The sequence below is a fragment of the Lepisosteus oculatus genome, chromosome 29 (assembly GCF_040954835.1).
Source record: "Lepisosteus oculatus isolate fLepOcu1 chromosome 29, fLepOcu1.hap2, whole genome shotgun sequence".
NCBI lineage: Eukaryota > Metazoa > Chordata > Actinopteri > Semionotiformes > Lepisosteidae > Lepisosteus > Lepisosteus oculatus.
In genome coordinates this window covers 539,559-552,200 of record NC_090724.1, presented here as the reverse complement: position 1 = coordinate 552,200, position 12,642 = coordinate 539,559, and the positions used below count along the sequence as shown (strand labels likewise).

The following is a 12,642-nucleotide window of genomic DNA, read 5'->3' as shown; positions in this document are numbered from 1 at the left end:
AGTACAGAGAAAGGATGATAAATGATGTAAAAATGCATCTCTGCAAGGTGGCATTGTCAACTAGCTCCATAATGCCCAGAAACTTAGGCAGGACTGAAACTGAAACAGATGTGCGTGTGAATTGAGCTTGATTAAATAAATGAGTTTGATTTTTGCACCAAAAAACTGTTCAGGTTCCTGTCTCTTTTCAAAGTGTTTGAAAAGTATTACAAATTGGGACAATATTTATAAGCCTCACGATCGCAGTTCATGGTTCGCTGGCAGTTGTTCTACAGCCAGAAAATAAAATGACCCTAAATCTAATGATTTTAGTTTTTTTTCTGAGCCATGTTTTGATTAAGATGCGAGTTATGTTGGTATATTTGACTTTCCTTAAGTGGATGATGTTTGCTAAACTTATTTGATTACCTTGGTGTTATCAGAAGGAATACCAGTTTCATCTTAAAGAAAGTGACCAAGCAACAGTCTTACAGTCTCTAATGTCAGTTATGTATTCTCAGAATCAAATTGTACACCACCAGCAGTGGACCATATTCCTATTTTTTGTGAATGTTGTCACATCAGTCGGTAATGATTTTGTTGGCCCTTGGTTTCTTCCACTCTGGCCTTGTGACACACAGGGGCAAGGTTAGTACCAGAGAGCTTGAACTAACATGGCCCAAGACTTAAATGATGGACAGGTTGACAACTGATTTGTTTGGCTCTGGGGTTGTGCAAGAGCAACAGCACCAGTAAACCAGTTCTGCACACAGATGAGAACAGAATGAAATATCTTTGCAGGATTCACAGCAAGGAGACTTCGAGTCACATGCTGTTTGATTTTATTCCAGTTTTGAAAACCAGTGAAGCCATGGTGATCAATTTCTTATACAAAAAGTGAAAAAATAATTCTGTTTCCTTCTGCTAAAAAATAGTCTATGCCTGCTGGATTTTAGAGGAATAGTTCATAGTTCATCACTTGGAGGCAATTGTACAGAAAGTAAAAATTAGAACTTGGACTTTACGGGGGCTACTGATAAAATCTGAGCACTTTTGTCCTGCTGTTCATTAAAGCTCCACATGTCGGTAAGCCCATTAAGCTAATTAATTGTTGAACACACCAAGTCGCTTCTTTTGAGAGAAGCAAAATCTCTTTTTTGAAAACATGTAATTTGAGGTAGAAGTGTGGTGACACTTATCTGCTGGAGGGCGCCTTCATAAAGGCTTCTCTCTGGTTAATTGTAATTCATGGCATTCTCTGAACTAGCTTGCCGATTTCTTTTAATTTGTGTCATCTAAGGCAGCTTTTGGTACAATTTGCTGAACTTTCACCTCACCTTGCTGTGCAGTGCGTGCCGATCGCATGGTAATTGTCTCACGTGCCTGACGAACATTGCCGTTGTAATTAACAGAAAGAAGCAATTACTGTGCTTAAAGCACATTTGTGCATTTTTTATGCAAAACAGGCTTAATTTGATGATGCATTTAACGAGGTGCGGTATGCGATCATCAGGTGTGTAATTACATAGAACTAACAAAGCATAAGATCAAATAATTATTCAATTCAATTTCAAGCCTACAGAGTTAATGTTGAGTTTAACTTTTTTTTGTTTCCTCATTGGTTTGTTTGTTTTCGAGTGGGGCTCGTTTGTGTTGACTGGAGGTCTGGTGTCGGCCGTGTCTGTTTCTTTGTAACTAGTTGTAGAATTTTGTCACACGATATAAGCAGGTTTTTCAGAAGGTTTCTGAACAATAAAGATATTTTAATTTTTTAATAATAAACAAACTAGAAACTTTGTGCCAGGATGAAATATCATTCATTTTATTATGTTTTCCATGAATAATGAAAATGTCAAAATGTTAAATGGTTCTGCAGCAGAGATTCTGAAAAGTCATAGAGTACATCATTTTTTGGTATTGGATGCGTTGTGTGAAAACAGTTCTAATATTCCTAAGCAAGCTCAACATGAAATTCATACAAAATTAATTTTTTTGTGGATAACATTAGTTTAATGAATCCAGGACAGTCTGTAGCATAAAGGTACTTCTGCAATTCATTCTCCATAATCCAGAGAAAGGAAAAGAAGCAGAAAGGAGTCCCCTTTAAGTTAAATTTATCTTGCTAAACAAATATTCCTGTTCTATGAAGATACAAGTGAACAGTCTGTCTGGTTTTACAGTTAAATTTTCTATTCATCTGGGACTTAGGCTTTTTAATGATAATACTGATGGTTTTGAGTCTCACTTTCACTAAATGTAAGCAATGCCAGCACAGCTAGCTTTGTGGATTTTTATATTACGCCTAATGCAAAAATGTTTCCTTCTCCCTAGTTTTGCTATAGCTGCAGTTTTATTTTAAAGCTCACAAGGAAGGTTGGTAAGGAAGATAACTATTCAAAAGTAAATTGAGTTGCATCGAAAATTACGACTGTCCTCTTCCAGCTTTCATATCTTGTTCTGAGCTCATATTATATATGAAACTAAAGTGACAGCAATGTAACTAGAGGCCAACAGCGAGGTAGCCTGTAAATGACTGTTCTCCATGAATGGGTAGTGGTTTCCAGATGAGTTTTAGGTGTTTGCATTGCAAGAATTTAAATTGAATTTTTTGTCTCCCATAAAATGTACTAAAATGATCTTCCACTGTCTGCTGTGAACACTTGATAATGAAATGTGCTATTTGTTTAAAACAGAACAGCAGTCCACAAAGACTGTCACTGGTGCTGTCTTTAGCAACAAGTAAGCCAGTTTAGCTGAGCCTTATTTCAAATTGTTAAATACAGTGGGCTTTAAAAATAGAAAGGGGAATTTAAGCTTGTGTGTTGTGATGCGCAGAGGCCTGCAGGCACCATTTCACAGGACTTAGCTTTTATCAATGGCTCAGATTAGCCAAGTGAGCCAGTAGACAGAGCAGGGGTGTAAATTATAGGAACTGACTACTCTTCGTCCAAAGCAAAGTCTTCTGCAGTCTGCCCACTGACAGATGGAGAAGCCCTCAGGCCTTGTGAGGCTTTGCATCTCAGGAGCCAAAGAGCCTATTCCAGAAACAGAAGGGGAAACAAATACAAGAAGCACACACTTAAGGATTGGCTTATTTACTGACTGTCAGCAGTGATATCTTGTCTCTTTCCTTGTCTAAATAAGGCTTGATAAATGAGCAGATATACCACCCTGAAACCTAATCTTGCAAGATTTCAGAAGCTAAGCAAGGTCAGGTCTGGTCAGCACTGAGATAGGAGACATCTAAGGAATTTCAGTTTGCAGCTTAAAGCTGGTTGAACAGAGGTAGAACTTTTCCCACTTGGTGAGAAATTCTACACCCTTGTCCCTGGTACTATAGGATGTGCCATTCTTCAGAAACATCAGATTGGGGATCTTAAGTAAGTGCATTTAAGTTTTTCACCTGTTGTTTCCACATGTAGCTTCAGGTCCTTTTTGCTATTGTTTCTACATCAGGATTTTAAATTCTCATCATTGCACAGTGTCATGTTCAAGACTAAAGGGATCCATTCCTGTAATTTTTGTATGTCATTCCTTTGAGATCTGGCATTATTTGCTGAGCTCATTCCAGAACTGGAATGTCTGCATGATAACAGCATTGTGCCAAGGTAAGAGTGGAAATTAAAACAACTGAGATGGCTAGAGGAGATGCCCTAAATTAAACATTACCTATGTACTTTTAAGGTTTAAGCCTGAACATAAACTTTGTAATTTACACTTCTTTGTTTTAATTTTCACTGCAAGTGATCACAAGCCTTCACAGCAGAAGCACAGTGCAAGGGGTGGCTCTCAAGTACTTCCATGTTGGTCATTATAACAGACGAGATGGCTCCCTCCCAGCCTGACTGTAATTCCCTGGAGTCACCAGCTATTGATGAGGCAGTTGACTTCTGACTTGAGACCTGAGGGCTGTGTCAGAGACACTGCAGCAACAAGCCTGTGCACTAAACTGCGGAGAGCTGTGGATGGAGATCCCATTCTTACAATCCCAGCTATGTTATAGCTAGACCTTGAAGTTTTATAGAATTTATTACATCATGTTTTAGTAATGCTGAGTAAGTATTATTGTAATAATTTCCATACTAGATTCTTTTTGTCATGGCGGTGTGTATTTCCATTACAAGCAATGGTACTTCCTTATCCTTAGAGTAGTGGCACCCAGTTTCGTAAATTAAGTAGTCCATCGTAACAGGGTAAATATCACTTCATTGCTTCAATAACCTTAAACATGTAAAAAACGAGAGAATTGCATGTTACAAATACGTACATCTATTCAAAGGTAAATAAGGTCTCAGGAGAAATTTGATAAATCTTCAGATGAACCAAATAAGTGATAATGCTATGATACAATTTTATGAGTGCTTTTCAAGAAAATCAGTGCTTTACCGTAGAATACAATGCATAAGAGAAGCAAGATGAAAAGAAAAGGGAAAAGGCCCAGAAAATTGACCCAGTGAAACTAAGAGAAATACTGAACTACACATGAAAAGCTTTTTAACCGAGTTTTAAAAATGTCAGCAGATAGAGAATCTTTAATAGATTCGAATCTGGGCAATGAGATTCACAGACATGGTGTTGCACCAGATAAATGTCACACCAAACTAGACAAACTAAATTTCAGATAAACTGTAACAAAATAAACACACTGTCATTATATTACTAAGGCAAAGCATCCCAATATCTTTGCACAGGAGAGACTGTAAATCAGAAATTGAGCTCTAGGGCAGCATGGCAGAGGTCTAGAAAATCCCTGCTGTCTGCCAGAAGATTTGTCAGTCTTCAGCGGGTGGTAATAGTGAAGCAGTTTCAGGTCTGGGGGTTTCCTGACCTTATTACTGTCCACCTTTTTAAATGGCAATGGTATCTTTAAAGGAATTGTAAGAAGGGAACACATCTATTTGGTGGGTGGCTTCTTGTGGTAAGGAAAATTGATTTGTTGCTCTGTCCTGCTGTGAATATACAACTCCAGACTAAACTATGCAGTTGTTTCTCTTTTTTTGTAGAGGTTTATATTTCCACTCCTCTGGATTTTGTTTAAGAAAGGGTGAGATCAAATTGATTTTAATCCTTGAACTACCTACTTGAGAGTTTCAGATAGCAAGCTGACTTAAATGCAGAGATCTTTCTCCGAAATTAGAGAGATTCTACACTGCACTCTCAGGACTCTTACATCTGGAGACACTGCATCTTGCTGAAAATATCTATTGGAAAGTTCAAAAAAGAGAACAATTTGCAGTGTTTCATCCCAGTTCAATTAGCTTTTCATAAGGGCACAGGTGATATTATTCATGCTATTCATGACTTGATTCAAGTAAACATTGTGTTTTCTGGACTATTTCTCAGAAATCAAGAGTTTGCTCATCTAGGCCAAATTTGAGATAGCTGTTGGTTTTCCTGCAGCTCTGCTGTCTTGTATCATGTATCTACATTACTCTGCTCTCAGAGTTCCACCTCACTGCTTATCAATACATCTTTATATTGAGGCAAGGCAGTAACACCTCATCAACAGGCAGGCAATTTTCAACACAGAGGATGCTGACAGCTAGACTTTCTTTGCCTGATTTAAATACCTACTAGCCTGCTGTAACAGGCATAACAGAGTGTAAACTACATGGTTCAGTGCTATCAAGGCCTAATAAGGTTGGACATGTGCACCCTAGCCACTAGTGCATCTGCTTAATGTCTCTGTAACTCAAACAGTTAGTGCATTAGATGTGATCTGAACTCCATCACAAGTTATCTTGAAAGAAACCAGTCACATCACTTCTTTGGAACTGCTCTGGGCTCATCACATGTTAAAGTGATTTACAGTGTATAGATGCACATCCCAGTCCAATTATTATTTCAGAAGTTAAAAAGTGTTTTGGTAGTAATCATTTTGTAGGAACTTAATGGCAGTCAGGATTAGAACATACACATTTGTTTTGGATCCCCATGTGATTGGGTTGATTAATTAGATGAATTAACACCTTTTGGTGTTGCCACTTGCCTTAGGGAAGGCACCTGCATCTTCCTTATGTAATTTGAAGAGAGGAGGTCACTAAGTAATATTGCTGTGCTGGATGGTAGCCCTGTCTGCTTGTTTGGGTCCTGGAAACAGTTAACTTTGACACGTTTTCAGGAGCAGATTAAAGGAGAGTCCACTGTGTAAGATCCACTTTCTGAGAGCATGGCAAGGGGTGTTCAACATGAACCGTAACCACATCTTCCATGGATAGCAGTGGCAAGAGCCTCACTCGGTCGATTCTGGTTGGCCAGGTGCACTTATTAACCACCTTCTTGTTTACCGGCATCCTGACCCGGAAAACAACCGAGGTTGCTACCAGTATTACCCAGCTATAATCTTTCTGTGATTTTTGTTCAAGAAGATCTCTCTAACCACCATCTCTTCTTTTAAATGCTAACTGTTCTTCTAAACTGTGAGAGTCTGTAAAAAAAAAACACTTCTGTGTTCTTTGTAGGGAGCTAGAGAAGTGCTTTTGTAGGGAGCTAGAGATTTCAGGTGCAGCCAATTCACTAATTTCCTCATGAGAATTTGAAGAATGTGGCTCAACTAAATGAGATAACCCCACCCCTTGGTGATTCACCGGTGCTCCCAACTCATGTTCTGCTACTCCTAAGTTCATTTTCACTGACTTGCCAGGGTATGGTAGATGGCCTTCACTGCTGATTGCAGGAATCACACATTTGCCATTGTCACTCTCTCAGCTTAAGGAGAGAACTTTAATGTTTCATTCAATGTTACCGAGACACTGTGTACATTGTGCAGTGTCAGAAAATCAATGTTACCGAATAGGTGCTCAATGTTAGTAGTCATTATCACTATTGATACATATGTTTTCTTGGATTCAGTCCTTCAGCAACATCTCTTGTCAGATTGAGTAAAAAAAAAGTAACAGCACACTTAGCAATGGTTTGCTCCAGGGGTATCAGACTCCAGTGTTTGTTGTCTTTCATTCCAGCTGAATGCTTACTTACAGCGTTCAATCAGACATGATGCTGTTGAGAGGCATCATTAGGCATCACTTCTGATCTGACCAGCATTGTCAGTGAGAGAGAGTTTCTGCCATGGAATTTCAAGAATGACCCTCATTGTGACAGTCCAGGACAGAACAGAGGAGAAACCGTTTTTTACTAATACTGTAACTCTTGGTAGATATTGACCAATATTTCTTGAGCTAGATGCATTCACCATTTTATGTATTTAGCCTAAAAAACAGCAGTATGGAACATGCATGGAACAAACATATCCAGTAAATGCAAGTCTCTTTACATAGGACAAGCTTGTTATATTTAAGAGGTTGGGTCACGTTGAAACTGGCAGTTTCTTGTTTGACAAAACAACACTGCCACTGTCCAAGGTTATCAGGTCTTGGATCCCAAGAGTCCGAGTCTCTCCATAGTGACGGCAGGCTTGATTGCCTCTTCCCTCTGGCTGAGCCCATCAATTATTCTAATTGAGCTGCTCCTGGCTCAGAAGAGTAAATGAAATTGACCATCCCTGGAGCCCAAACAGCTGTGCGTCTAGATTAGTTAAATGTCTGTTTATTTAAAGTCTATCTTAATGCTCTTTTTTTCCCTTCTACCCCTTCTCTTGACCTCTGTTCCTAGCAATGTTAACTGTTATCATTTAAAGCCACTTTCTGGCTTCTGTCAGTGGTAATCTGTTAACCAGATTATGATGCTAATGAAATTAATTCGCTCCAGAAAATGAAAATAATGAAAGTAATAATAATAAGACATGCAGAAGTGGAATTCTGCACATGCAGTTGGCGTAAACTCAAAAGGCCCCATGGTTTGCCCTTCATCTTTTAATCTTGTATAATACAGTTGTGTCTTTGTCATCTGGTGGCTGAAGGTTAGAGAGTGTCTAAAGTTGGTGGGAAAAAAATCAACAGAAGGGGGTTGAGTGGTGTAGTGAGTATGCAGGTTTTCATTCCATCTCAATTCATCTCTTTGTTAATTAATTGAACCTATTTAGTAGTTTCTTGCAGCACTTTCTGTTGGTACTTATACAGGTGCACTTCTCCTCTTGCACCAGGATTGGAGTCCCCTACTGTACTGCATCATGAAGTGCAGTTTGCTTGCATCACTGGTTACACTGTTAAAATCCACTGGTGTATATTTGATGTTCTAATAAATAGAACACTTTGTACATGACATATTTCAAGGTACTAGTCATAATACAAGTACAGATGTACAGTGATCTAGCAGTACAAATCTGAACTGCTAGTTTCTTGTGCAGTGAGCAAGTCTAAAGTGAAAATTCTTTAAAGATAGAAACTAATTTTAATCCCATTTGTGTATTAATCAGAGAAGTAAGAAACATTTAGATAACATGTGACTCACTAATTTATATATTTTTTTCCTTAGAGGTGATCATTTGTCCAAAACACTATTTTCTAGGCTAGCCAGTCAGATTAAAGGATTTGCACCTGTCACTTGCATAATGGAATAATACACTGACAATTAGTGGCAATTAAGGATAATGAGTGTGTCAGTTCCAAAAACAATGTGCCTGCTACTGTTCGGCATGTCACCCACCCATCCACCTGCCTGTCAGCTCATCTGCAGATGAAGACCCTGCACTAGTGATAATAATAACTCCCTTATTATCACAGCTTAACTGTCTCTCAGCATTGGCAAGCTACCAAGAGAGGTTAGCTATCACAGTGGCCCAAATGTCAAGCTTTCAAAGCTCATTGCAGCAGCTGGTAATTGCATTCCTCTACGGAATTAAGGGAATAAATGGATAAAAAAAGCAAAAATGAAACCATTAACAAAATTGGGGTTGTCTCAAACGTGCTGGAAAAAGGGAACCATAGTTGACATGGGTTTGTGGATCTATTATAAGCATAATGGATGTCCATTTTAAGTCCTCATGCTTAAGGAAATGTGTGGTGTGTGGTGTTTGATTGCAAAAAGACTAACTCAGTTATGCTCTGAAGTTGTGCAAGTTTGTTTACAGAGAATGTCATTTATATAATTGGAAGACATTCTAAGGGCAGAACAAAGTAAAAGGACTCTACTAGGCATTCAATTCGGTTTTCAACATTTTAAGTAAATTTTAAGCAATATTTAAACTCAGCCTTACAGGTTCTTTTAATGCAGTCAGCTCAACTAAAATTCTAAAAAGTTTGAAATCATTAGAGTATTTGGTGTATATCCCAAAAAGAAAAGATCACTTTGGGTCTGGATTTGCATTCCACTGAGCCACACATAGCACAGAAAGTGTGTTGCTGAAGGGGTGTCGTGTTGCCAATACTGGAAAGTCTTTCACCAGGAAGCCTCTTTCATGCTTCCTGGTTGTGATTGGTTGCTGTGGTTTAGCAGGTAAATGCTTTACTTATTATCATTAATTGCTTCTGCACTGGCCTCAGGCCACACGTGATGTACACTGAATATCGACAGCTACAGGGAAGATACCATCCCTAAGTTCATTGAACAGGCTGATAGCTTGTGCCCTTATCTCTAGAGCAAGTGATTTTTTATTTTTCCCCTCTGATGTGTGTACAATATGTGTGTTTAATGACATCATACTTGAGATTTCTCCATTTACTGTCTGCCAAAACCTTTGCCTCTTTGGTTGTTTGCTTTGCTCCAAGCAGGGAGCAGATTTTGTTTTGGCCTGATCGCCAGGTTACTTAAAAAGAAATCCTCCTTGTGAGACTTAAGATTGACAATTTTGTTGAAGCGGACATAAAGCATTCTGTACCCTGTGTCTGCGCTGAATTTCATGGCACAACCCTTGAAAAGGAAAGAGATGTCTGTTTTTTCAGTCAGTATCATCTAGACCAGTCTCTAGCTCAATTTCTTGTGGCTTGCAGGAGGGTTTGATTTTTATTCCACCTGTGTTCTCATTAATTGAATTGATTTAATAGATGATTAATCTGAGAAATGTAAGACTTCTCTTAAGTGCTGAAAGTCTCTGTATCGTAAATAAATGGCACACATTGATTGATTAACTCTGGAAATATATATAAACTTGGAATTGTCCATATTTAAATAACCTCATTAAACTACATCATTTACACCAACTTCGGCACATAGACCTTTATGTAGTTTCTCATCAACTTGCGAATTAAGAATTGACTCCCTTATTTCTAAGTAAGCAGCACTTAATTAGTTATAGATTGATAATGAGCATACACAGGTGGGGATGACACTGTATCAAACATTCCCACAGTGAGTCGGTGTGTTTTCTACTGCCTGACTCCAGTGGTTATATTTTTGCTCGCACACTTGAATGGGGACAGTGCTGAAACTCACTAATTAGCACAGAGCTCCTATCAACATGAAATTTAATTTGACTTTTTAAGAGCTGAAAGCAAATTAAAAAAGGCCTCAAAAAGAAAATTGAAATAAATTAACCAGTTATTAAGAAATCAAAAACCAGAAGAGTAAGAGAGATAATCCAAGACCAGGAATGAGAGGCATTATAATTCAGTAGTTTTGAAAGCTAGACCTAAGTAGAGACAAAAAGGTAAAATGAATACTTTTATAATACCTTTGTGATGCGTGTTTAGTTATTAGAGCTAGGATTCAACTCAATTGCTTAATCGCCTAGCTTTAGGGTGTAGGAGTGCTCAAACTAGGGTTACGGTTAAGGTTTTCACAATATATTGACAACTTTCATTTTTTCCCCCCGTGTAAACAGCATAAATGTCTTTCCATGTATTTCAAATACACTTAAAAGGACAGCTAAGAAAATTTGATCTATATGCTGATTGTGTTTTCACTAGTGCACTTTCACAGAAAGCTATTTTGTATCCAGAACAGGTTGTGCAGTAGGGATATAATCTTTTCTCCTTCAAGGAAATCGGACTCTTATCTTATTTTGATTGAAAAATGTTCCTGTTAGTTTGTTAGACATCACTTTTATCGTGTGTGATAAAAAAAGTGTCAGATCCACGATTCTATCTCTAAATTAGGTGGAGTGCTAGGCTCTATGAACTTCTCTTTACAACTGTTATTGGGAAGGAGACAGGTTGGACTTATATTTACATTTCCTAACATAGACTCTCCTAATGCTGTTTGCTACTGTTAGCCATCCAGGGGTGTTGTCTCAAGTTCCAGACTAAAATGGGTGATGCTTATGAGTAGTTTAGGTGGTAAAGCAATAGTCTTCTTATGATATGTGATGGGTGTGGCACTTCCATGTGTTTTTTTTACTGTGGGTGGCTCAAATTTCCTTCCCTTTGATGTCTTTACAGAGGACCAGCTGCCTCCTGGGTTCCCCAACATTGACATGGGCCCCCAACTGAAGGTGGTGGAGCGTACTCGCACAGCGACCATGTTGTGTGCTGCCAGCGGGAACCCCGACCCTGAAATCACCTGGTTTAAGGACTTCCTGCCCATTGACCCCAGTGCAAGTAATGGGAGAATCAAGCAGCTTAGATCAGGTAGGGTTGGAGCTCTGAGTCATTCTTCCTTTGAATCAAATCTGTTGTATAGGGAGACGTTGCTGCTTTATGTTAAACAGTTTAAGTTGTAGACTTGTTTGATTGGATTGTTGAAATATATGAGAGTTGATCAAAGCATTTCTGAAACCTTAGTGTATACTAACATCAGAATACCGATACATCAGTTTCCTTTTTCAATATATATACCGTAACTTCAATACATATGTTCACATTTTACTTTCATACTGCCAGTCCTCTGAAAACAGATGTGTTCAGATATTGATGGGAGCTATTTTTGCACCATTGTTCTGTGTGTTTCATTGCTTTAAAACAGTGTCCCATGCACACACATGTGCACTTGGTGCAGTTTCTTATACAACCTGCTCTGATGGCCTCAGGTGACCCCCAGCAGTTCTTATGTTCTCCGCAATCTGAAATCCTACTTTTGAAGAACATGCTGAAATCATTTTGCAGAAATGATTAGCAAATAATGCTCTTAAGTATAGAGACATGTTATATTGAAAAACAGCTGGTGAATGGGTACTCTGATGTTGTCTGGATGCTGGATTTCGAACGTCTTTTGAATTAACATTGTTTTTATTATCAACCTAGGGAGCTAAATAAAGACTTAGGCTGTTGTGGTCCACCAGTATTTTTTGTGTTCCTGTATTTTGTGAAAAGAGGGGCAGGAGAGAATGGAAAACCACTGAGATATAGAAATCATACAACTCTGGAACCTCCAATTTTGAATTTTTAGCTTGTTTAATTGAACAAACCTGCTGGATGCTGGTCAGTGTCTGCCTAGGCTCTCCTGATATTGTCTTTTAGAGCACAGTCAATGCTAGTGTTTCACACTCATTGATTTTAATGAAAAGATACAGTTAAAACAGTCTAATTAAATATCTGTTTAATTAAAACAATGCTCTGGGGCATTGGAGAATAATATTTATAGGTCAGTGATTTGTTATTGCTAGAAACCAAGGGGAAACCATTTTCAGATTCAGCTATGACCTCATGTTGGGAGGGAAGAAATCCATTCTGATCTTAAGTTGTTGCCCCACGTTTTATGTCATTTTAGAGTTCAAACCATACTCAATTTTTTCCAAGCATTTCACATACAGATCCTCTTCCCATACTTCTATTAGAAACTCTTTGTAGCTGTTCATCATAACTAACAGTCTGAACTGTTGATGACAGTATTAAAAGGATGTTCATGTAATAATAGGTTTTTTCAATCTTAATTTACAGGAATAGGTTTTGT

The 12,642-nt window shown here is 38.3% G+C and overlaps 1 protein-coding gene across 10 annotated transcripts in view; it reads left to right on the top strand.

Moving 5' to 3' along the window:
- ptprsa (protein tyrosine phosphatase receptor type Sa) overlaps positions 1-12,642 on the top strand; it is a 313,640-nt gene that overhangs the window by 169,021 nt on the left and 131,977 nt on the right. For all 10 annotated transcript variants that reach the window (XM_069186054.1, XM_069186057.1, XM_069186055.1 and 7 more), the window contains one exon: positions 11,193-11,381. In XM_069186054.1, coding sequence (XP_069042155.1) covers positions 11,193-11,381 — 189 coding nt within the window. The remainder of the gene's footprint in view (positions 1-11,192; positions 11,382-12,642) is intronic.